General features: G+C 42.7%; 1 protein-coding gene across 1 annotated transcript in view; it reads right to left on the bottom strand.

Moving 5' to 3' along the window:
* Positions 1-347: 347 nt before the first annotated feature.
* PLXNA2 (plexin A2) overlaps positions 348-25,040 on the bottom strand; it is a 350,823-nt gene continuing 326,130 nt past the window's right edge. Inside the window, exon 32 of the mRNA XM_072647950.1 lies at positions 348-934. Within this exon, the coding sequence (XP_072504051.1) occupies positions 836-934 (99 nt within the window). The 3' untranslated portion in view covers positions 348-835. The remainder of the gene's footprint in view (positions 935-25,040) is intronic.

The raw sequence follows: 25,040 nt of genomic DNA, 5'->3' as shown, positions 1-25,040 counted from the left end.
AGATCAAAAACCTAGTGTAGCTCTATATTACCGGCAAAACGAAGTCCAAACTCTTTAGCTTAGCTTTTGAGGTTCTCCACAATCTAGTATTAGTCAATCTTTTCAGACTTGTTTCCCATTACAAAGACCCTCCCCCCCTTCCTTCCAGATTGATCTAGTCCTTGCAATCTCCAGTTACCATCACCTATATCTTGCTGCTGGACCCAACTGGTTCCAGAGGAAAGAATGAGTCTGGTGGCTTTGCACAGCCCTCTTCATTTCCAAGTCATTGGAATCACCTTCCTGATGTCATGGTCCTCTTTAAGAACAAATGGCAAAACAGCAGTCTTTGTCCTCTAAATGGGCCTTTAACACTTATAGAACTGTAAAATCTGAGTCTTGTAATTGGAAGGGACCTTAGTGGGTGATTCAGTTTTATCTCCTACCCAACTGAGGAATTCACTTTTCAAATTTATTTTTATTCTGACCTTAACAAACACCACATCAAATAGATATTCTCATATACATAGTAGAATGGAAAAAAGAGGATTGTTTGTGAAACTGCAGATCTCTAATATGTACATTTAAAATTATATATATATGTATATAATTACTTAACTTGTATATTCAATTACAATCCATTAGATCACAAACTACTTGAGTTGAAGGACTGCCTTTATTTTTCTTATCCCCAGTGTTTGGCACAGGCAAATAGTAGCTGCTTAATAACTGTGGTACTATATTGTTTGTATTGTGTTGTGTTGTGTTGTATTGTAATAAGTTCATCCTGTAGCTTCCAAAGCTATCCGTTTTGTCTGTGCTTCTTTTTGGCAGTCTTTTTAGTCCCTTCTCTGAATTAAAAAAAAAAAAGCCCCAGTGTCCCTGTTTTCATTCTTTTCTCTTCAATCTTCCTATTCCTCTTCTTCCTAGTCCTCCTCAACCTCTCATGCTCATCCTATTGGGGGAAAGAAAAGACAAAGAAAAAGCAAGTGACAAAAATTTTGTGACAAATAAGCACAGTCAAGCAAAACAAATTTCTGCATTGTCTGTTTCCAAAATTGTATGTCTCATTTTGCATCTTCATTATTAGTCTTCTGGAATAATAGTTATTGAATTTATTAGCACTCTCAAATCTTTCCAAGTTGTTTTTCTTTACAATGCTATTGTTATTATATAAAATGTTCTCCTGTTTCCACTCACTTCACTGCATCAGTTGGAAATCCTTTACTATATATATCCCTTGACAGATCCTGTTCAATGCACTTAAAGATTCTCAATAAAACCCAGTACCTGCCTCAACTTAGCAAAATCCTAACCATGCTTTAGAACCCAGCTCAGGCTCTACTTCCTCAGTGAAACCTGCTTTCTCTAGCCCAAAGCCATCTCTCTCTCTCTCTCTCTCTCTCTCTCTCTCTCTCTCTCTCTCTCTCTCTCTCTCTCTCTCTCTCTCTCTCTCTCTCCCTCTCCCTCTCCCTCCCTCCCTCCCTCCCTCCTTCTCTCTCTCTCTCTCTCTCTCTCTCTCTCTCTCTCTCTCTCTCTCCTCTCTCTCCCTCTCTCTCCTTTGGACTACTATAGAACTTAATTTGGCACTTAGCATCTGAAGTCCTTTTCAGTTCTAAATTCTATGCACCCACAACCCTACTAGATTCTGCCCTGTCTTGTTAGCTAACTTCATGTGTATTATATCTTGTCTCCCTTTACTCAACTGTAATTTCCTGGCGGTCCAGTGCCATCCTTTATATTTTTTTGTACTCTTCAAAGGGACAGTTAGGTGGTGAAGTGGATAGAGAGCCAGGGCTGGAGTCCTGAGGACCTGAGTTCAAATCTGATCTCAAACACTTACTAGCTATGTGACCCTGGGCAAATCACTTAACCCCATTTACCTCAGTTTCCTGAGCTGGAGAAGGAAATGGCAAACCACTCAGTATCTTTGCCAAGAAAACCCCAAATGGGGTCACAGAGAGTTGGACGTGACTGAAATAAGTGAACAACCATGTCTTTCAAGGAGCAGGGATTTGGCCAGTCCCCCCCAAATAGTTGCTCAATAAACATCTGTTGATTGATTTATATGTTGACTAGGAGAAAGCTAGTGGTTGGGTTGTGAGTGGATCAGAGTGAGTGTGTGTGTGTGTGTGTGTGTGTGTGTGTGTGTGTTTACGCCAGCGAGAAAATGAGTGGGCAAAGCTCTTTGGGTAAATACAGCTTCTGTGGTCTCATCAATCAGTGCTATTGGGAGAAGTGAGATATGGCACACAGAAACTTTGTCCCCTCCTCCAAAGCTTGTTATTCTTTAAGCTTTTTTCCTACTCTCTCTGCCCCTCTTGCCTCCCATCCCTACCTAGTCTGTCCCCTGCCCTCCATCCCCCAGCTTTTGCCTTGTGCAGTTGGGTTTCTGCTGATCTTGGGAGCCTTGACCGCTAAGTACTGAAGGTGCAGGGTCTTTGTTCCAGGACAGCCCCTGTATCTTCCTAGTACCAGCCCACCCCTCCTGCCCCCGGGGCAGCCTAACAGAAGGACTGTCCTCACTTGCCTGTCTTGCCAACCTTGGCCTTGTGACAATGCCAGACCCCCTTCCCGGAGCTGCTCCCCCTTCCCTCCCTCTCTCCCTCCCTGGCTGTTGCTGCTTTGCTTTGGCAGGTGTGAAATATTAATTGCCTCACTGGGGACCGGGCTCTCTCTGTCTGTCATGTCTGACCAGAATATCATTCTCCCTGCAAATATAATTTATGGGGGGGGGGGGGGGGGGAGGCAAGGAGGGTGGGGAGGAGGAATGTGTTGGGGGGGCGCTGTTGGAAGGGGTTGCCTCCTTTTTTCTTAATCGCCTCTCGCCTGTCTGTTAATTAGGAGCCGCGCTTCGCTACATGCTGAGATATTTTGGTTAATTATGAAAGAGAAAAGGACAAATTTGTCACGTCTTTTGTTTTCGTTTCACCACGTCTCCCGGTGACAGCGGTGTGAAGCCGTGATGGACTGCTCAGGCGACAGCAGCAGATGCTCACACACAAAGCCCTGGGGAGAGGGACGGGTGTGTGGGGACCCTGGGCCGGGTGGGGGTGAGCCACGGGAAGACCATGCAGTAGGATGGGGGACTTGGAATCTGTTTGGTCTGGTTCCCTAACCAGAGAGACCTCCGGGAGGGGGCTCAGGAAAGGGAGGAACTTGACCGTGAGCTTGACAAAGTCTAGTCGGGGGTCAGAAATGGGGGCGGGGGCGGGGGTTGTTCGTGTGTGTGGATTTGGGCAAGCGTGATTTTTCCCTCTTGGCAGAATGACGGGCGGGGGTTGGGGGTTGGGCCGGGGTTCAGCTCCTGAACCGCTGGTTTCAAGCCAACACCTAATGGGCTGTGGCTGAAATTTTAGACTGTGATCATTGCTTGTGTTGACACAGCAGCTCAAGCATCTCTAGCTTCTTGTATATCCCAGGAGGCTGGGAGGGAGTGGAGCTCATCCCTTTGCAATGGACAGGGGCAGGGGAGAATGTAATTTAATTCAACACCTATTGATTAAGTTATTAGGCATTGTAGAGTATGCAATTAATCAACCATCAAGTATTTATTAAGCCCCTCCTGTGTTCTGAACACTGTACTAGGCACGGGAGATACAGAGACAAAAATGAAACAGATCTTGCCACATAGAAAGTTTTCATCTTACTGGGGGGATTAAACTTGTTTAATTTAATTTAATATACAGGATGGAAACCAAATAAACACCAACACATTGATATAATATGAGCTTCTAGAAGGTAGGGACTGTCTTTTATCTCTTTTTGTATCCCCAGAGCTTAGCCCAAAGCCTGGCACAAAAGGTACTTAATAAATGTTTGGCTGGCTGATTGATGCCTTGGAGGCGAGGGGAGGAGAAAAGGAATTAATAACTGGGAAAACCAGGATAGGTCTCTTGGAGAGAAGAGATCTAAAGATTCAAAGAGATAGAGGTAAGGAGGGAGAAACTGTAGAAATTTAGGACAACTTCTGCTAAGGTATAGAGGCAGGAGACAATAATAGCTAGCATTTAGATGGCACTTGAAGGTTTTCAGCACACTTTATAAACATGATCTCATTTGATTCTCACAATAACCCTGGGAAGTAGGTGCTAATTTTTATCTCCATTTAACAGATGAGGAGACTGAGGCAGAAATAAGTTAGGTGACTTGCTGAGGGGCACAGAGCTAATGAGTGTCTGAGGTATGATTTGAAATCGGATCTTCCTGACTTCAGGCCCAGGCTTCTATCCTCTGTGCCACCTAGCTGGAATGTTATTTTAGTGCATAAGTTTGACCAGGACAATTTGACAGGATAGTCGAATAGATGAGATGTCGTGGTTGTTATGTCATATCTGACTCTTTGTGACCCCATTTGGGGTTTTCTTGGCAAAGATACTGAGTGATTTGCCATTTCCTTCTCTAGCTCATTTTTTACAGATGAGGAAATTGAGGCAGCACATAGGGTTAAATGACTTGCCCAGGGTCACATAGCTAGTGAGTGTCTAAGGCTGAATTTGACTCAGGTCTTCCTGACTCCAGGTCTGTACTCTATCCATTATATCACCGGAGGCACAGAGAGGTCAAGGGATTTGCTTTTCCCATAGAAACAATATCATAGTATAAATAGTGTTTATGTGCCCAGGCTAGACTTCACAAACCTATTTAACACATAATGTAAATGAAATACTGTACATTTGCAATGAAAAATGGTAGAAAACAATACTGTTGCAATATTAGCAATTAAACATAATAGAAAATCAATGTAACTGAATAAGAGTTTTAAAAATGGATGTTGACTGCTAGTACTAGGGGGAAAGCAGGTTAAATTAAAGGAAGATGAAAAAGTAGATGTCAGGGGTTGGGGGAGACAGATCCTGTAGAGGAGATTTGGGTACTTTCAAGGACACATAGCTCAGCTAATGTCAACCTGAACAATCTTCCCTCCCTCCCTTATCCTTTTTGGTTCTTTTCCTGTTTTTCTCTTCCAATTCTTGCCCAGTTACCTCAGTAATTTCTTTCCCTTTCATTATTCTCTCTGTGATCCAAAAATAAACTCTAATCATGGCTGATCCACAGTAAAGTAGTGCTAATGATACACCTACACCATGAAGAAGGAAAGCCATATGTTTTGAATAAAGGATTTCTGCTCTTCACCTCCAATGTCCTTGAAAATGTCCAGAAAATCTTCACATAAGCCTCTGAGAGTAGTAAAGAATGAGAGGGAGAAGTTCCTCTGGGAGGGAGAGGATGAATTGATTTGGGAGCATATAACTGACATGGTGGTGGGACATTGAAATGGAAAAGCATTGAAGGGTATGGTGGCAAATGCCTATAATCCCTGTTACCGGGAGGGCTGAGACTGATGGAGTGCCTGAGCTCAACAGTTCTGAGTTAAGTCATCTGGGTATTCTCTCTAAGTCTGTAATCAATATGGTGAGCCCTTGGGTGGGAGGGGGAAAGAAGGGAGCATTAGTTTGCCTAAGAAAAAATGAACTAGGCCACGTTACAGGTGCCAGGCCTATCAGAAGTGGGATCAGGCCTGTGAGTAGCTGTTGTATTTTCCAGATTGTATGAAATAGAGAGACAGTCTTTTTTTTTTTTTAATGAAAGGACAGTAAAATGGAAAAGTCTAAAAAGCAGCTGGGGGACATGGGAGTAGAATCTGGATAAGGGGTCTGAACTGGAAATACAGATCTAATACCCAGGGATTTTGAGCCACTTGCCCAGGGTCACGTAGCAGTTTGGTGCCAAATCTGAGACTAGCAGCCAGGTGTCAGGTTTTCCAAAACAAGAATCTGCCTGAGCTGATGTGGATAAGTGGGGTGTGTGTGGTAAGGAAAGGAAGAAGGCACTGTGAAAAGCCAGGATTTGGCAATTTTAGTAACCCTGATAACCCAGTTAAATTGCCTGTCCTTGTCCCAGGTCCTGACTAAAATATTAACAGGATATGGCATAAAGACCTACTGGGGGTTTTATAAGGTGACCCTTCTGTTTTACATCCTTCAGTCTGTCTTCAGCACATCGTGATGTACAGAAGCAACAAAAGATAAAGTTCTGTATCCTTGCTCTATCCCTCCCCCTCCTCCCAAAGGCTTAAGATCTACTTAGGGAGATAGACCGCACACCTAAAATATCATAAAAAGCTGCTTAAATACAATACAATCTGCTTAAATGGCATACAATGAAATGCAAGCCAGGCTGTAATTGCCTTAGGGTCTTAAGTAAGCACATGTAAATGCATTAGTAATAAAAGATCAAATTAGGGTGAAGTAAATCAGGGAAGGCTCTTCAGGAGGAGGAGGGGAGTTTTGGACCTCTCTTTGAAGGATAAAAAGGACTGATGAAAAACATTAAAGATACTCAGGGGAAAAGAAAACACCCATCCCTCTTAAAAAATAACAACAAACAACCTTGAACACTTCTATGCACCTCTAGTCCACACTTCAGAGAGTAGTCAAGGGATAGGAGATAGATTTTGTAGGAGAGATTTAAAGGGTTTTAGAGATGGGAGAAAGTCTGGTCCAGCCTTCTCATTTTGCAGAAGAGGAAACTGAAGCCTGGAAGAAACTTGCCCCAGGTGCTGCAGGCAAGCAAGCAGCAGAACCAGAATTTTCTTTTCTGGTGCCATGTTGAGATTCTCCTCTCTCAGCTAGAATGAATGTTCCCCTCCTAGCTCTGTTACTCACTTGTTGACAGCTTTCTCTTTAGTGCAGCAGCCTAATGAAACCCCTGACTTGCCGATCTCTTGGTTAGTGAGAATGTTCTGAGAACAGCCACCCTCTCTTTTCGCTCCACCCCCGTGAATATGGAGGACAGACAACAGCTGGGATTCTCTTTCGCTCTGCTGGGCTGAGTTAGGAGCAGCACCATGACAGGCAGCTGATGTCCCAGCACAGGAACCCCTGAGGCTTCTTCTCCCTCTTTCTTTTCCACCCCGGTTTTAAAGGCAGAGCTGTTAGACCATGGAACCATTTATTTATTTATTTGCAAGGGCAGACTTGAGAAGGTCCAAATGGCTACCCACATTCTGGTCTGCCACATGTTTTCACGATTTTACAGTTCACAACCTTAGAATTCATTTAATCCAAACCTTTAATTTTGCAGGAAAGAAACAGAGGCCTTGAGAGGTAACATGACTGGTCTATGTCACAACTGCTAGTAAGGAATAGGATTACCTTTCTTTGTATGCCCAGCACTTTGTAAAGTACCTGGTTCTTAATAAATGCTTGTGAAGGGGTTGATTGAGACCCAGGTCTTCTGACTTCCAATCCACTGGTCATTCACCTGTATCAGGTGGGCTTTCTTTTGTTTTCCTAGGGCTATCTCTGTTACCATCAACAAGTCCCCTAAGGGTGGGTGCCCTTGGACACTTTGAAGAGAAAGTTCCCAAAGTGTCGTCTAGCATTTGCTGTGCTTGCCTTTTGGAGAATCTTTAGCCATCTTTGTCAGTCTGTGGTCCTCCTGTCCTTTAAAACAGAGCTTAAAAACCCATTGGATTTGGGAATCAGGGAAACCTGAGTTTGAATTCTCCCTCAGACCGTTACTAGCTGTATGACTCTGGACAAGTTATCTAACTTCTTTTACCTTGTTTCCTCACGTAAAACTGAGGTAACAGTGGCACCTAATTCAGAGTTTTTGTGAGGATTAATGGAGATAATGTATGAAAAGCACTTTGCAAGTCTTAACATGCCAATTATGCTGACTTTCTCTAAGAAGACTTCTCTGATTTGTTGTGCAGTCATTTTTTCAGTCATGTCTGAACTCTTTGTGACTCTATTTGAGATTTTTTTTGACAGAGATACTAGAGTGGTTTGCCATTTCCTTCTCAAGCTCATTTTACAGATGAGGAAACTGAGGCAGTAAACAGAGTTAAGTGACTTGCCCAGGGTCACACTACTACGAAGTCTCTAAGTTTGGATTTGAACTCAGAAAGATATGTCTTCCTGACTCCAGGTCCTGTGCTCTATCCACAGCAGCACTTATTGCCCTTTCTGTTTTTTACTTCATTCTAATTTGATTTTTCATCCCTTCTAATGCACTCCTGTTGTGCTGTGAGTACTGCCCTCTAAGCATTTGTAAGAACTATGGTGTCTGGAAAGAGTCGTGGGTTTGGAGTCAGAGGTCTAGAGTTTGAATTTCGGCTCTGCTACTTATCATCTGTGTGATCTTGAATGGACCATTTCTCTGGACCTCATCTGTAAAATAAGGATATTGGATTAGGTAGCTGAGCATTAAGGATCTGCTAACTTTAAATCCTTTGAGTTGCTGTAAGTCATTTTTTGTGTGTGCTCCATCTCCCTAACACTCCTATAAACTCCTTGAGGCCAAGAATTCTATCTTCTGCTTTCTCCATGCATCATTTTGTGTTGTTGATAGGGTGCACCATTTCCAAGTGAATGAGATCCTCTTATTAAGCCACTAATTTGGCATTAGACTATACCTGATGGGCAGCTAAGTGTCACCATAGTGCATACAGTGCCTGACCTGGAGTTGTGAAGACTCATCTTCCTGAGTTCAAATATGATCTCAGACACTTCCTAGCTGTGTGATCCTAGGCAAGTCACTTAACCCAATTTGCCTCAGTTTCCTTACCTGTAAAATGAACTGGAGAAGGAAATAGCAAACCACTCCAGTATCTTTGCCAAAGAAACCCCAAATGGGGTGGTGAAGAGTCGGACTTGTTTGAAATGACTCAACAGCAACAATAAAGACTATACTTGCTGATACATACTGGAAAGGTTGAAGACCTTGGTTCAAATCCCAGAATGCTATGGTTGGAATGAAACTCCTGAAACCATCTTGTCTATATAAAAAAAAATGTGTGTTTTGATAAGTGTGTGTATATATACATATATGTATATATGTATAAGTATATATACATATATGTATATATGTATATACATATATATCCTTCAAGTTCAAAATCAGTGGAAATTTGGGTAGCCAGGAAATTGTCTTCCTCCAGAGTGATTGGGAAGTCCACCTTATGCCAAAACCTTCTAGTAGCCAGGTTAGGGGACTCCATGACCTTCCCAATCCTCATCTTCCTCCTTTTCCCCCCAGAAGGTCTTTTCAGGGCTTTCATTTCTTGTGGCCTTCTGATTGGCATTCTGTGTGGAGGTGACACATTCTCCAACATAACCTCCCTTTTTCATTCCAGGAATCTAATTGTTATTTCTGTGTTTGTGAAAGATAAAGGATTAGCTGAGAATGCTTTGCATTAAGGTGCCATTTGTAAATGCTTTATAATTATTTATGAAATTATTCAGCATTTTATAGCATGAGAGATAATAACTTAAATTGATGCATTAAACATGCACAATCATTATTTTAACAATATTAAATGCACCTCTGTCGAATAATCATTTCATAAATACGAAGAAAGCATTCAGAAGTGGCACCTTAATTTAAGACATTACAGGATTAGTGACACCAGAATCCACGACCCTTTTTCTTGAAGACAGATGGAGTTTCTTATCTGGCTGCAATGTTCCTCTTTCTTGAAGTGAAAATGAATTCTTAAATTAAAAAATATATTATCGAGGTAATTTTGGCAATGTGCTGAAGCAATGGAAGAGGAGATAAGAGGAGGCATTTCCAGAGCCCAGAACAAATTGGACAGACCTTATCTTCTCTCTTCTCCACCCTCCCCAAGCACCAAATGTTCCTGTATCCACCAAGTTGTTTCAGGTCCCTAGGTGTCCCCATGAGCTTTGGGAAGTGTTGGAGATTAGGCAGTATGGTCGGTCCTATTCTTTACCTCCTGAGCCCAGGGCCTGGAGCTGGTGTGAAGCCCATAGACTAAAAGTACTCAATCATTCATTACCAATGGAGGAGGAACAGATTGGGGAGAAAGGTACAGGGAATGTGAGAGAGTGGAAATGATGATTTTGGAATTGTAAGCATTGTGTTCACATCCCAACTCAGTTACTTTCTATCTTCATGACCTTTACTAAGAGACTTTCCCTCCCTGAACCCCATCACATGAGATAATATTTGTAAAGGGCTTAACACAATGCTTGACACATAGTAGGTGCTTATTTCATGCTTGTTTCTTCCTCTTCATCTGTAAAATGGGGGAGGAAAGTTAGCCTTAGTGAGGATATATCTCTATATCCATATAAACATCTATATCTATCTATCTATATAGACATCCATATTGATCTATCTATAGATAGATATTTTCTATAGCCCTTTCCTTCTCTAACAATGGTCTGTGAGAAGGATTTTTAAAATTGCATGATTCATTGAAGAGGTTAGTTGACTTGGTTTAGAAAAGTGACCTTGAGACAGTCATCCCTCTTCTCTCTACATCAAGTTGATTGCTTAGAGGATCATTGAGGTGGCCCTCTCCTGGTCACTGCCGGAAATGCAGCACCTCAAGTTAAGCTCACAGACTGCCAGCTAGAGTCATAGATCTAGAGCTCAAAAGTCTTAGGGGACCTCGATCCCTTGCAGAAAATGAGGGGGTCAGAGAGGCAGCTAGGTGGTGCAGTGGAGAGAATGAGGAAGACCTGAGTTTAAATCCAGCCTCAGCTAGTTAGTAGCTATGTGACCCTGGGTCAGTCACGTAACATCACTTTGCTCATTTGTAAAAGGAGGATAATAACAGCACCTATCTCCCAGAGTTGTTGTGGGGATCAAAGGAGATAATTCTTGTACCTTAGTATAATGCCTGGATCATAGTAGGTGTTATATCTGCAGCTCTGCCTGATTTCAACTTAGTGGAACAAGGTGGCCCTGGAGGGACACCTGCTCATGTCCTCCCTCACCCTTTCCCAGCCTCAGTTTGGGTATTGTCATCTCCCATTAGATAGTAAGCTCCTTGAAGACAGGGACTGTCTTTCTTATTTGTGTCTTTAGTGCTTAGTACAGTACCTGGTACAAAGTAGGGACTTAATAAATGTTTATTGAATAGAATTACTCCTTTTCTCTCCCCTTAAGTGCCCAAGGGGTCACAGATTAGTAAATGGTAGTAACCCCAAATCCAGTTCTCTTCCACTGACCCCTAATTTTGAGAGGCTATGTCATCTGCTCCAAGGCAGGACCATCATTTAACCCAATCCAGAAAGAAGAGAATCCGTGTTCAAAGGGTCCCAAAGAAAGCTTGTCTTAGTTATCTATTTCAGTGTCTTAGTGTTCTTGTTTGGAAATGTTACCTCAAGAATAATTTAAATTCTTCTTGCTACGACGTAAACCTCTAAAACTATACATCAGAGGTACCAAGCCTGCGGCCTGAAATGTTCCCTATTGGGGCCGAACCAGATTAAAATGTGATTGGGAAATATTTAACAAAGCAAATAGATTAATAATAATAAAAGAAATCTAAAAACATGTGGAGTTTTCTAAGTCAACATGGGGCCCACAGGGATCTTGATATATGATTTAATAGCTCCTGTTTCAATTAGAATTTGACATCACTGCTGGACACTGGATGTTAACTGGATGAATTAATTTACCCAGTTCTCCATTTATCCACTTACTAGGAATTCTTAGGATCATAGCACTAAAGCTGGAAGGAAACTTAGAAGTCATGAAGTCTCATTTTATAGAGAAGTAGCTGAAGTGACTTGTTCAGTGTAGGGAAGAGAGTGGGTTGCAGGAGGATCTCTCTTTGCCAACTGTGCCTTTCTTCCCTTGCCTTCCTCTTTCTCCCCTTCCTGCTCCATCCTAGACCACCAACTCCCCACCCCAATTCACCTAAGCTGCTTGACTGCTTGAGTGACTTGGAGAAAAAGGAACCAGCAAGATAACGAATCATCAAGCCTTATCTTCTGCTTGGCTACTGCTTCCTAAGGATTTCTAGATTTTACCATCTGCCTTGTTTCTATGCACGGTAGACCCTTGGCACTGTTACGTGACCCAGTGGGTCTTAACATGCTCCCTACCCTCCTTAGGGCTTCTGGGTTTTTCCATCTATCTTGCAGCTGAACTTAAAAAAAAGTGTTGTCTCTTCTAAATAGACTGAGCTCCTGGAGAGATGGAATGCTTAACCTTTTCTATTTGTATCCTTGCTTAGCACAGTGTTTGATGCATAGTGAGTGCACAAGGAATTTTTTTTCATTAATTTATTCATTAGGAGGCAGCTAGGTGGTAGAGTGGATACAGATACAGCACTGGACCTGGAGTCAGGAAAACCTGAGTTCAAATCATGCTTCATACACCTACTAGCTCTGTGACCCTTGGCAAGTCAGTTAAACTTCTGCCTGCCTCAGTTTCCTCATCTGTAAAATGGGGGTAGTAATAACCTCTACCTCCCATGGTTGTTACAAGTATCAAATGAGATAATGATTATAAAGTGCTCAACACAGTGCCATGCACATAGTAGGTGCTCAATAAATATTAATTTCCTTCCACTGTTGGAGGTCACACATTTTAAGAACCTTATAGATGATCTAGACTGACACTTCCATTTTATAGAAGAAAAAACTGGAGCCTGGGGAGGTGAGTGATATGCCTAAGGTCACATAGGTACTAAGCTGCTCTGTTGGAATTTCAAACTAGATTTTTCTGATTCCAAATTTCTATCACTAGCCAGTGGCTGTGGTGTGTCCAGAGCACATGAAATACTCCACCTGAGTTCGAGGACCCTGGGGCAGAAGGCCCAGTCCAGAAACCTTAACCCTGCAGTAACGTCAGAGGATACTAGCGACCTGATGGTTGGGGGGTGGGTGCGAAGTAGAGTGGCTAGCCTTCTGAAAAGCCTCCTGAGTTATTGAAGCTACAGCTCATTATGGGGAAGAAAGTGAGTCTTTATTTTCCAGTAAGTGGCACGGGAGTAGAAAGATGACAGTGTAATGATGTTCCAGCAGAACAATTATTTTCCCAAGATGAAGCAACATAAAGTATCACTTTGATTACTCCCTGCCTTTTTCCCCCTCCTAGTTTAGTGTCTAATAAATCTTCTTCTCTGACCCACGTCTGCTCTCTCTGTAGAGAGCTCGGTCTCTCCTTCCCTTGCTCACGTGACTTCCGTGTGTCTCAGACAGTGAACTGCAGGGATTGGGGAAAGCAGACTGGGCTGATTGGAGTCCTCCAGCTTCAGGGTGTGGAGTTGGAGCCCTAAATTGAGTTGGGGACAGCTAGATTAGAGAGGAAAAAGCCAACTGGAGAAAAATTCAGTCAGATTTAGTTCCTCTTTAGATATTAATTCATTTTTTTAATGAAGAGAATGTGTATTAAGTGCCTACTATGTGCGAGGCACTGTGGAAGATACAAAGCAGAACCAGATGAGGTCTTTTCTCTGACGGAATTGATATTTTAGCCCTCCCTCTCCTCACATTTATGCAGTGGGGAATAGGGAGAAGATGGTGGTTGGGGAGGCTTCCCAAATAGGTGTAACTGGGGTATGTAGCAAATCTTAGGTTTTAAAACAAGAAGAGATTATCTTGTCTATTCTCTCCATTTTACAGAGGGGGAAATTGAAGCCCAGAAGAAAAAAAGGAGTGACTTACCCAAGGTCATGCAGTTACTAAGTAGCAAGACTGAGTGCTAGCTAAAAATTAATCAATAAGCATTTATTAAGCAACAATTACCTAGATGACCTAGGCACTGTCCAAGGTACTAGGGATAAGACTGCAAAAGTGGACATTTTCTTCCCTCAAGGTACTTAAAAAAGACATTATGATAGTACAAATTAAGAACATTACAGCGGAAGTCAAAGATTCTTGGTCTGAGCCTGGCTTTATATCCCAGATCTATTCATTATTACCAGCCTGTGATGTTGGGAAAGTCATTTTTTCTCCCTGGGTTTCAGTTTCCTCAATTGTAAAATGAGGAAGTTAAATTATTTTATCTCTAATACATAAATAAATGAGCAAATAATATATCACAATTTTTAAAAACTCCTTATAACTAATAAACTTTGTTTTAATCACTCACTAAGGTCATAAAGTCCAGCAAAAGCCCTCAGTCCTCAGGTTGTTGTGCACCTTGAGTAGTTTGTCTACGGTCTAGAAGATAATAAAGCAATTTCCCACAGTAGAAAGTGCTGGATTAAAAAGTGTCTAGGTTTAAATTCTTACCCTGTTGTTGGGCTACTGTGAAAAGAGCGCTGGTTTTGGAGCAGATGTTTTTGGAGAGTATAGGGTTCAAATTCTGCTTCTGGTGCTGACCCTCTGTACAACCTTGGTTAAATCACTTAATCTAACTGAGCCTCAGTTGGACAAGATTGTTTCTGAGATGCTTCCCAAGTCAAAGTCTTAGATTCTGGTGAGGACTGCAGAATGGCACCTGTCCTGCAGTCTCCAGTCTTAGAGAAAGAATCCTGGTTCACTGTGAGGTTAAGTGACTTGCCCAGGGTCACACAGACAGTATATGTCTGAGACAGGGCTTGAACCCAGCTTTTCCTGACTTGAAAGTCAGTTCTTTATCCATACCATGATGTCATATGTTTCAGTCATTCAAGAGGAATTTATTAAATGCCTATTATGTGCCAGATCCTATGGTAAACACTGAGAATACAAAGATCAAAGTGAAGCAGTCCCTGCTCTCTAGAGGTTTATATTCCAACATGTAAGATAATATGTATACATATATGTGTGTGTATGTATACATACACGCAAGATAACAAAGTCTTAGAGGGGAAGGAAGTAATTGAGCTGTTGGGGAGGAGTCTAGAAAAGGCAAATAGAATGTGACATATGACCTGAGTCTTGAAAGAAGTCAGGTATTCTAAAAAGCAATGGTGAAGAGGGAGAGCCTTCCAGACATGGGGGACAGCCAATGTAAAGGTTTGGAGATAGGAAATGGAAATAGCAAATAGCAAATAAGGAATAGCGGGTAGCTTGATATGACCGGACCATAGAGTACACAGAAGGGAGTAATGTATAAGAATAATAGAAAGGTAATAAGAGGCAAGTTTTGAAGAGCTTTAAATAGCCAACAGAAAAGTTTTGATATTTGACGCTGGGGATAGCAGAGAACCATTGGAATTTTTGATTGTGGGACAGAGGGGAGATTCGGAGTGTGACATGGTCAAACCTCTAATTCTGTAGAATTCCTTTGGATTGGAAGTAGGAAAGACTTGAGGCCAGGAGGCCAATTAAGAGGCTATTGCAACAATCTGGGTCAAAGGTCGTGAACAAGGGGAGTGACTGTGAACAGAGATGGGATACATTCAAAGAAATGGGGGAGGAATCAATTAGACTTGGCAACTGATTGGCCATGTATGATGATTGAGAGTGAGGAGTTGAGGATGATGCCAAATTGCATCTTTAAATGCAGGGTTTGTCTCCCTCACCAAAGAGAGTTTGGTTGTGTATCTATACATCTCAATATGAGTCATATTTACATGTATTAAAAGGATTATTCTGCTGGTGTGGGTATTTGTCCCACTAGAGTTGACCACAACCCAGGATATGACCTTCTAGAGTTGTGATTGGCTGGAAAATTCATGACTTTGCATCCATCTTGGTGATGAATAATTAGGAATTAGGTAGGCCAGACCTGGGACAACAGAGGGTCCATCATTAGGACCTACCAGCCTGCAAGAATCTAACAAGTTCCACCGTCTTAGTCCTCAGAAAGTCAAAGTCTCCTCTTTGCCGTGATAAGTATTAGAAGAACATGATATAATAATAGGACCTGATATCATAAATATTGCAAAATGTTTTTATATACATTGTCACACATAATCCTCCCAACCATGGTGAGGTGGATAGTGTAAGCATGATTTTCTTCACCATTTGGAATATTTTCTTCATTAGCAATGTCTTGACTTCATAGAATGCCTTAAGATTTGCCGAGAACTTTACATACGTTAACTTATTTAATCCTCATAAAGACCCTGTGAAAGGTAGGTGCTAATATTATGCCCATTTTACAGATGAGAAAACAGGTGACTTGAACATGGTCACACAGCTAAGCACAGGTCTTCCTGATGTCAAGTCCACTGCTCAGTCTCCTACCCCACCTTGACACTCAGGTAGGGTCTATAATTATCCCCACTGTACTGATAAGGAAATTGAGGTTTAGGGGAATTAATGATCTACTATTGTTCACATAGTAAATGTTGGCGGTAGGGATGTTGATATGAATAGATCACTCCCTTTCATGATCTTGAGCCACTTTCCAGTCTAGCCCAAATGGCGTCCTTGTTTCTTGAACATTCCATATCCGAACTCTGTGCATTTCCACTGACAGTTGCCTGGGATGCTCTCCCTCCTCCCTTTGCACATCTGCCTCTTAGACACCTTTCCTGCTACCACTGGTGGTTAGTATTCTACCTTTCCTCAAGTTATAATGTATCTTTAAAAATTTTTGCATCTCTGCCTCTCTCCTCCCCTCTCCCAGTCGAATGGAAACTCTTTGGAGGCAGGGGTTGGTTTCCAGTTTGATTTTTGATCACCAACACAGAGTTTAATAAGTGTTTGTTGGATTGCTGAATTTAAGTAGGAGGCAGGATGGGATGATGGTAGGAAACCCTGGCTTTGGAGGCAAAGAGGCTACTTTGAACGCTTGTCCTTTCACTCCCCCCTTACTGCGTGTCTTGTTTAGGTCCAGTTATTTAATCTCTATGGGCCTCAGTTTCCTGATACGTAAATCTATGAGTCTACTCTAGTCTGGGGGTACTTTGAAGAACAGTGTTCATACTGATACCATAACTTGTTAGGAATAAATGTTTACTTTGGGCTCCCTCATAGCATATATGATTGATCAGGGCATGTGAGAGACACTTTTTCCTACTCGTCTGCACCAATCTAAGGACAGGTGGACTGTATTATCTCTGTCTTTCTCTGGTTCTGTCTCTGTGTCTCTCAGTTTCTCTGTCTCTCCTCTCTTTCTATCTCAGTCTCTCTCTCTTCTTTCTGTTTTTCTCTCTCTTCTCTTTCTGTCTTTCTCCTCTCTGTTTTTATTGTTCTCTCTTTTTATCTGTCTCTGCTCTGTCTCTGTCCTTTTTGTTTTTGTCTCTGTCCTTTCTTTGTCTTTCTGTCTCTCCTTTCTTGTGTCTCTCTGTCCTCTGTCTCCCTCTCTGTCTCTTCTGTCTTTTTCTGTCTATCTGTCTCTTCTCTCTCTGTCACTCTCTCTCTTCTCTGTCTCCACTTTTCTCTGTTTCTGTCTCCTTTTCTCCCTCTCTCGCCCCTCTTTCTCCTTCCTCCCCTTCTTCCTTCGATATCTCTTGCATACAAGGAATACTCATGTTCTCTGCCCCTCTTACACAGGGCTCCTGAGGAACTAGGAGTAAGGGGAGGGATGCCCCTCAGTTTAGTATTTGTTTGGTTTGGGGCTGGACCCCAGGTTCAAGAACGACAGTAATTAGCCCAGCTGCAGAATTGTGCAGACTTAGCCAAATTCCTGTTGTTTCCCTGATGGCAGGGCTGTGCGGAAGCCATTGGTTCTAACGAGGGCTTCCCTCCCCGTTCCCCAGCTATGGCGCTATAATTGTGCCAGTGGATGGGGAGAGTCTAACACTTTTCTTTCCTGGACTCTCCTCTACATTGTGCCCCTTCCAACTCCCTCCAGTCCCTGTCACACCCGCCCCTCTTGATTTGGGGAACTGTCTTGCTGCTGGGAGGCTGGGACTGAGGGTCAAAGAGGATGGTCATTGACTCTCTAAACACTGAATGATCTCAGGCTGCTCTGGGTATGGGGCGGATGGTTCCTGCTCCATGCTTGGCACTTCCTTGAGGGAAAGGCGGCCAGAGAATCTGAAGTGAAGTGGGGAGAAGGATGAGCCCTAGCCGCATGTAAATGAATGCGCCGCATAGGCACCGAGCTCTGGGGAGTGAGCATCTGCGATTTGCCAAGCCAACCAGAAAATTAAAAAGATGGCTTGACATGCATGCCCAGATCACATGGGAAGGAGTTAGTCCAGAGCAAAGGGGTATGGGTGTTGGAGTGGGAATAGGGGTATTTAGCAAGCCCATTGATCAAATACTGGACTGAGTTGAGGTGGGGTAGTGGTGGTGGATATTCCAGTTCCCCTTCCAAGGGTTAGACTTCCTGTTTGATTTGTAATTACAATGATTTTTGCCTCATAGCTAAGGAAACAGTGTAGTATCATGGTGTAATAGAAAGAGATTAGATTGGATTTGGATTCTGAGGATAGAGGTCCAATTACTGCCTGTATGACTTTAGTTAGACAAGTCCCTTCCCTGATCTGGGCCTCAGTTTCCTCATCTTTAAAATGAAGGGTTTGGATTAGTTGATCTCTAAATTTCCTTCCAACTTTAAATTTCATGAGGTCAGTATATTGGTGAGGTCAGTATAGACAATAGGAGATATGTTTCATCATACCACATTTACTAGCTGTGTGACTTGACAAGCCACTTAACTTCTGTTTGCCTCAAGTTTCCTCATCTATAAAATGGAAATAATACTAAATAGCTCTGTAATGGTAATTATGAGAGTTAAAGATCTTCCTCACCCATTAATGGGTCTGCCCATTAAGGGAAGTTTGATTAGGGGAGATTTGTTTTGTAGGGAGGCCCACACCTTTTGTTAATTTCTAGTGATGCACTGGCTCTCAAGGGTTATGATGCCATCTGAAAAGTATATAAATACTCTGAAGTGACGTTTTGCTTTGGGCCTTGCTCATTGATTGAAAGTGTTTGTTTGGCCAGACAAGACTCTGGGTAGCCACTAAGGACCCCCTCTTCCCCTACCACCCCCCACCCTGGGCTTTGAAAACCCAGATGTTGGTGCTTCTCTCTCTGGTAACTATGTAATCATGTAATGGGCAGATAGTTGGAAATGTCTGCTCATCTATGATATATGTATTGCTTATGGTCAGACAGTTGGAAGCCCTGTCTGTTGATCTTTATTTCTCTGTATTTTCTCTGAAGTTCAGGGTGCTGACTTTATCCCCTAAACTAAGTGAATGATGTATATGTTTGAGTAAAGTTGCTCAAAAGTTGCTTTCCTTTTAGAAAAGCAGATTCAAGAACCTATACAGCAGGCCCTCCTGTGTATCTCAGGTCCTTGGGGTTACAAGCGCCTACTTCCCAAGACTGTTATGAAGATCAAATGAGTTAACAATGTAAAGCATGTAACGCAATGCCTGGCACAGAAATGGTAGTTATCGTCATTATTGTAATATACTACATATGACTACATTCCTTGGGACTTGTACTGATTAGTATGACTTTTGGAAAGACCACAGGGAATCTGCAGGAGGGCTTCCTTCCCTGGTTTGACCTCTGTCCTTTTCTGTCTCTGGGGGCACCTAGTGCTTGTGGTACAGATACAAAGCTTCTTGGAGATAGAGGCTTTCTGTCTCTGTACTGTGATGCACCCAACATTGTGAGCATACCCCAACATTCTGCCTTTTAATCCTAAAGGAACACATGTGTGAAACAGAATTTGTCAACAGGAGTAATTTAGGCTAGACACCAGAAGGAACTCATTCATTTAGACAGATCAATGTTGAAATAAGGAACTGAGGATGGTAGTGAGATCTTAATCACCAAAGCTCTTTAAAAACTTGATGTTTCTGTCTAGATTGGGTCAGGATTGTTCTACGTGGAGACCATAGAAGGGAGAGAGGCAGGGATAGGATGACCCACCAGCACTAGGTTAGGTTAAGACTAGAGGATTTTCCTGCTGTGTTGATTTCAGTGGCCTCAGTTCTCTTGTTGGCCTGGAGGGTGGGAATGCATTGGGGATGAGGAGCGGTTAGCTCCTTTGATGTGACCTCAGGGAATGGTTTGCATCCCAGGTGAAGCCAGGCTGCCATCTGTGCCGCAGGTGCTGGCCCTGTCTGCTGAGCCTGGGACAGCTCCCCTGTGAGCCTCATTGCCTGGATCATTCACTTGTCAGACATCCCCCTTCCTAGCTTTTATCTCAACCAAGCTAGTGAATGACCTTTGGCTTTTGGTCTTATTCTTGTCACTTCAAAGGAGTCCAAACTGACAGTGGGAAAACCAAAAAGACACAGAGAGGGAGAGACAGAGGGAGTTGGGAGGATCAAAAGGGAGAGCATGAGAGAGGCAGAGTTTTGATGGACGTGGAGTTAAGTTGTAAACATGGAACTGAATTCTCAACTTACTGGTGTGGCCTTGGGAAATCATTTAAAGGATGATGGAGTCAAGATCTGGGTTTGAATCTCACCTTGTGATACTTACTACCTGTGTGACCTTGGGCAAATCACTTTATCTCCCTAGGCCTCATTTTCTCATCTATAAAATGAGGGTATTGGAACAGATGGCCTCTGAGGTCACTTCTGTCTCGAAATCAATGATCCTGTGGACCTTTCCAGGTCTCAGTTTTCTCATCTATAAAATGAGTGTGTTGGACAAAATGGCCTTTGAGATCCCTTAAACCTCTAAATCTATGATCCTATGGCCTATGGGACAGAAACTCTGAACAGGTTTTCTGTTAGATGTTGTCCCCATGGACTTCCAAACTTAACCTTTGAATTTTTCTGTGTTAGGGAAAGAGAGAGAGAGATACAGGAATGACAGAATTGCCAAATTTGAGAGTTAGACTAGATGGCTTAGCAGCCATCTAGTTCAGCTTATACATGAAAGAATCTCCCACTATAATATAGCTAAGTCCATTCTCCACAACTCGCTATTGTATGGCTTTGGATAAGCCAGCTAGCATTTTGTTGAACTCTTACTGTGGGCCAGACTTTTTCCTAAGTGTCGAGAATAAATAGAAGCAAAAAGAAAGACAGTTCTTTTCCCCAACAAACTTATATTTTAATGTGGGAAAACTACACATAAAGAAAATCAAAAAGGGAAGGGGTGTGGTGGAGAAAGAAGTCTTAAGAATCAAGAATGAGTAGAGGCCAGAGGTGAATGAATGAGGGAATGTGACTGACCTGGGCCCTTCCTCAAAATGGAAATTCCAGGAGGAACATGGGGGAATCAAAGGAAGGGCCCCCAGAGCAGAGGGATCTTCTAGTATGGGAAAGCTCTTTGGATATGGTAGAGAATCAGGAGAGGAGGCAGGAGACTGAAGATCTGGAAGTGACCAGACCTAGGTAGATCACATTCCCTTGTATCACCTGCCTGTACAGCAGTTCCTTCTAAGAAAGATTCCAGAGCCCCTGCACCTCCCAGAAGAAGCCCATAACAACTTCCTTGAAGGTTACTGATTTTTCAAGAGCATAGAGTCCATTCCTTCCTCTTTAGGGTGTTCCTACTTCGGAAGAGGGTAGAATCTCCATAAGGCAGAATGAGTAGTCATTTCTTTAAGCATACCTTGAGATCAGCCTCCCTTGCAAAAGGTGGAGGAAGACCAGTTGCACTTCTGATTGATTCTGGATATCCCTGTCTGTGAAATAGGGCAGCCTGTTGATGGAGGCGGTGTCCACATTGAAATGACCCAAAACATGCTCTGAACCTGGGATAGCGCAAATTTAAAGGGAACCCAAGGTACACTTAGAAGGCAAGAGCTCATCTTGTCTAACCTCTTTCCTACAAATGAAGAAACACCTCTGTTGATCTCTGCTGTGGCCATATGCTGATTTTACATTGGAATATAACCATTATGAAGGTTTTCCTTGAAGGGTAAGTGATTTGCCCAGGGTTACACAGCAAAATAAGTGTCTGAGGCTGGATTCAATATCAGGTCTTCCTCATGCAAGTTTAGTACAATCTAGCGCTACGTCCTTCTCCCTTCCTTATCTATTTCTACACTTTTCCTCTCTAACCTACCCTTTCTCAGTGTTGTTCTCTCTTCTTTCCTTTCTTATCTTTATCCTTTCCCTTTCTTTTTTGTTCCCTGTTTCTTCCTCCCCAATCAATCCCTTCAGCATGCTCATCCCTCTATGATGGTTCTCAATGGTAGAGGGAGAAGTGTTTGTAGATATTTTGGGCACATTGTAAGATCAAGTGCTTTTTGGGTAATGAGTGACAGTAAATACAACAGTTCTATTAGCAGTAAACCAAAATCCTCAATTAATCAGTATAACCCCAATGTCATTTGTATGGGAATTTTCTCACTGGTGGAGATCGATTATTCAATACTCCACTCCTCATCCAGATGAGGGACATCTCCACCAGTGAGGAACATTCCCATACAAATGGGCTTTGAGGCCAGGGTTACACCAGAATTTTGAATATGTAAAAGATGGTTCCAAGCTATTTGTTTTTTGTTTGCTGTTTATAAAAGGCTGGACTACAGCTCAGAATCTTTTCTAATTGATTGAGGTTTGACTTTCCCCTTTAATTTTATGAGACAAATTATCCAATAAGACTTTACGAAGTCCCTATTCTGTCCTAAGCACTGTCTAGGGAGTTACCGGAGTTACAAAGACAAAAATGAAAACGGTGCCTACCTTTAAGGGGGTTTCCATTCTATAGGGGAAGACAGAATGTATAGGTAAAAATAAGTAAGTGCTGAAGGGGGAGATCTGGCACTACATCACTGTGATAAGGACAGTTGGGTTATAAAAGGCCTCACTGGGCCTTTCTTCAGTGACAGGGTTATCTAAGTAGCTTGACACTTGTGTCAGTCAGCCTGAGCAATAAAACTTCCAATTCAAGGGCCTCAAGTTTTTCCTTGCCCTGTGACCTGGAGCCTATACGGAGGAAGAAAGGAAGCCTAGAACAGAGAGCTAACAGAAGCAGCTTCAGTCAAAATATCGAAGGATTCTACTCCCTCCCCCTCGCTACAATAAAATGTAAACTCTCTGAGGGCAGAAACTATGTGCTTTTTCTATTTAAATCCCCAGTGCCAGCCATCCACTACACATTTAATATAGTTTTTTTTAATTGAACTTCCTTACGATACCTTCATTTTTGAACTCCCTCATCTCTGGTAGCTTTACTGGGCTCTGAATGTTCTGACTGGCATCCTAATTACCTGCCAGTCACAATCACTTGGATCTCTCTTGGCAGGAATGGCAACCTGATTACATGTGGTTTCAATCTCCAACATTTGCTAACTGATCTGGCCTGACTTTCATATTACATATACCCTCCCCTTGATTCAGGACTGCCTCAGGTGAATACTACCCTTCTACCCTTCCACCCCACCTAGGACTTTTCCTAATTAACAGCTTGTGTTGGCCTTGCCCAAGACAAATGTGTGTAAATAACAAGATAGAAATGGTGTAAAATAGCAATTAAGACCACTTCAAAACACTAGGAAATAGGAAATAGATGCAGTTAAGTCTGTGGGCGGATGACAGGCAAAGGAAAGAGAGAAATCCGTGTTTAAAACTCTACCCAGTGACCAGGCATCATGCTTCCTTCCAATTCGATCAGTAAAGCTTCTGGAGTCAGAGGTCTCAGCCTTCCCCTTCCCCAGCAAGTCTATGCCATGTGGAAGAGGGAGGCCTGAAAGCATCATGGGATTATAATTGGGGGGACAGACTTAGAGTCAGGAAAACCTTAGTTCATATCTTCCCTTAGATACTATTAACCGTGCTAGGGGCAGCTAGGTGGTGCAGTGGATAGAGCAGGAGTCAGGAGGACCTGAGTTCAAATCTTACCTCAGACACTTGGCACTCACTAGCTGTGTGACCTTGGGCAAGTCACTTAACCCCAATTGCCTCATCCTGGGTCATCTCCAGTCATCCTGATGAATATCTGGTCACTGGATTCAGATGGCTCTGGAGGAGAAATGAGCCTGGTGACCTGCACAGCCCTCCCTCACTCAAAACAAAGTTAAGTACAAGTCATGTCATTGTTTCTCTGATGGTATGGTCTTCTTTGATAACGAAGGACAAACACACATTAACTATGCTACCTTGGGTAAGTCATTTCACCTTTTGTTTCAGTTTTCTCATCTGTAAAATAGGGATAATAACATTACCCACCTTGAAGGATTGTTGTGAGGATTAAATCACATAGGTGAGGTGCTTTGTAGATCTTAAAGTTCCATATAAACGCTAGCTATGATTTATATGCCCTCTCTGGCAATGGTAGTTTCCCTTCCAACAAGCCTAATAAAGAACATGGGGGAAGAGCTGAAGATGCTTTAGAGAAACCCCTTTCTACATTGCCAGGAGTCTCGAGGCAAGGCAAGGAACCCTTGTATTCAAGAGCAGAGCTGATGGAGCAGGCCTGATAAGACTGTGGACTGTGGTTGTCAGATGAAATAATAATAGTCCCATTTATTAATATCCAGACGTACTAATAGAGGCAGCACTTTTAATTAGCTGATGCTGCCGTGATATTAATTTTTACTCAGACTTGTTTAAGTCCAGGAGTCTCCCCTTCTCTGTCAGCCCTTAGCCAGAGGGCAATTGGGAACATTTGTAATTGGATTTCTGCGCGGGACTTAATTATAAAGAGACAATAAAGCGCCCCCAAATGCATCAGGTTCTACCCTGGTAACTATTATTTTCCAGAGACATGCTCAGGTCCATGAATGCCTACATTTATCTAAATTTATAATTTTTTCAATGCACCATGAGCCCTACTCCCCCCACCTCTTCCTCACTCCTCCCCAAACCCTTTAAGGACTGAATGAGATGTACCACGTGTGTGGATGCGAGTGGGGTGCAGGAGAGCTCTGCTGGGAGCAGAGCTCAGATATAGGATGCTTCATTCCCCTAATCAAGGCTTTCGCTCCACGGGCCACTGAGTGGCTTCCCTGTGCCCCTCGGGAACTTAGAAGTGTATTTTCTTTCCTTGGCCAAATGGCTTATTAATAGAATCGGCTTATTTATATCTCGCCCAGAAAATCCCAGAGTGATACAGCAACTGGGAGATATCGAACCAATTAGTTGTCAGGGATGGCGTTGCAGGGGGAAATCCAGTTATTAATTTGCCGCTCTTCACCGATGGTAGAATTGATTTGGAGGAAACAGGAGGGAAGGGGCGAAAAGGCATGTGTACTCGGGCCATTTGGAAAATTCATACTGAGAAGTTCTAAGTAGTCACCACTTAAGTAGGGCTTTCCCTAGAGGATGCTGGGGCCCAGGGCCATCATCACCATCAACAAGCATTTACTGAGTGACTAGAATATACAAGGATGTGCTATGGGTGTAGCCTGAGGCAAATCACACTACACTGTATTCCCCAGCACCCCCCTTCCCACCCCAACGTCTTTATGTGAAATCAGGGTGAAATGAACATCCAAGAGGATCTCAAAGTACAAGGAGCAGCCTGAAGGGTGTGTGTGTGGTGTGTGTGTGTGTGTGTGTGTGTGTGTGTGTGTGTGCGTGTGCGTGCGTGTGTGTG

Source organism: Notamacropus eugenii, chromosome 2 (genome assembly GCF_028372415.1).
Source record: "Notamacropus eugenii isolate mMacEug1 chromosome 2, mMacEug1.pri_v2, whole genome shotgun sequence".
Classification (NCBI taxonomy): Eukaryota; Metazoa; Chordata; class Mammalia; order Diprotodontia; family Macropodidae; genus Notamacropus; species Notamacropus eugenii.
This window is presented reverse-complemented; position numbering and strand designations above follow the sequence as displayed.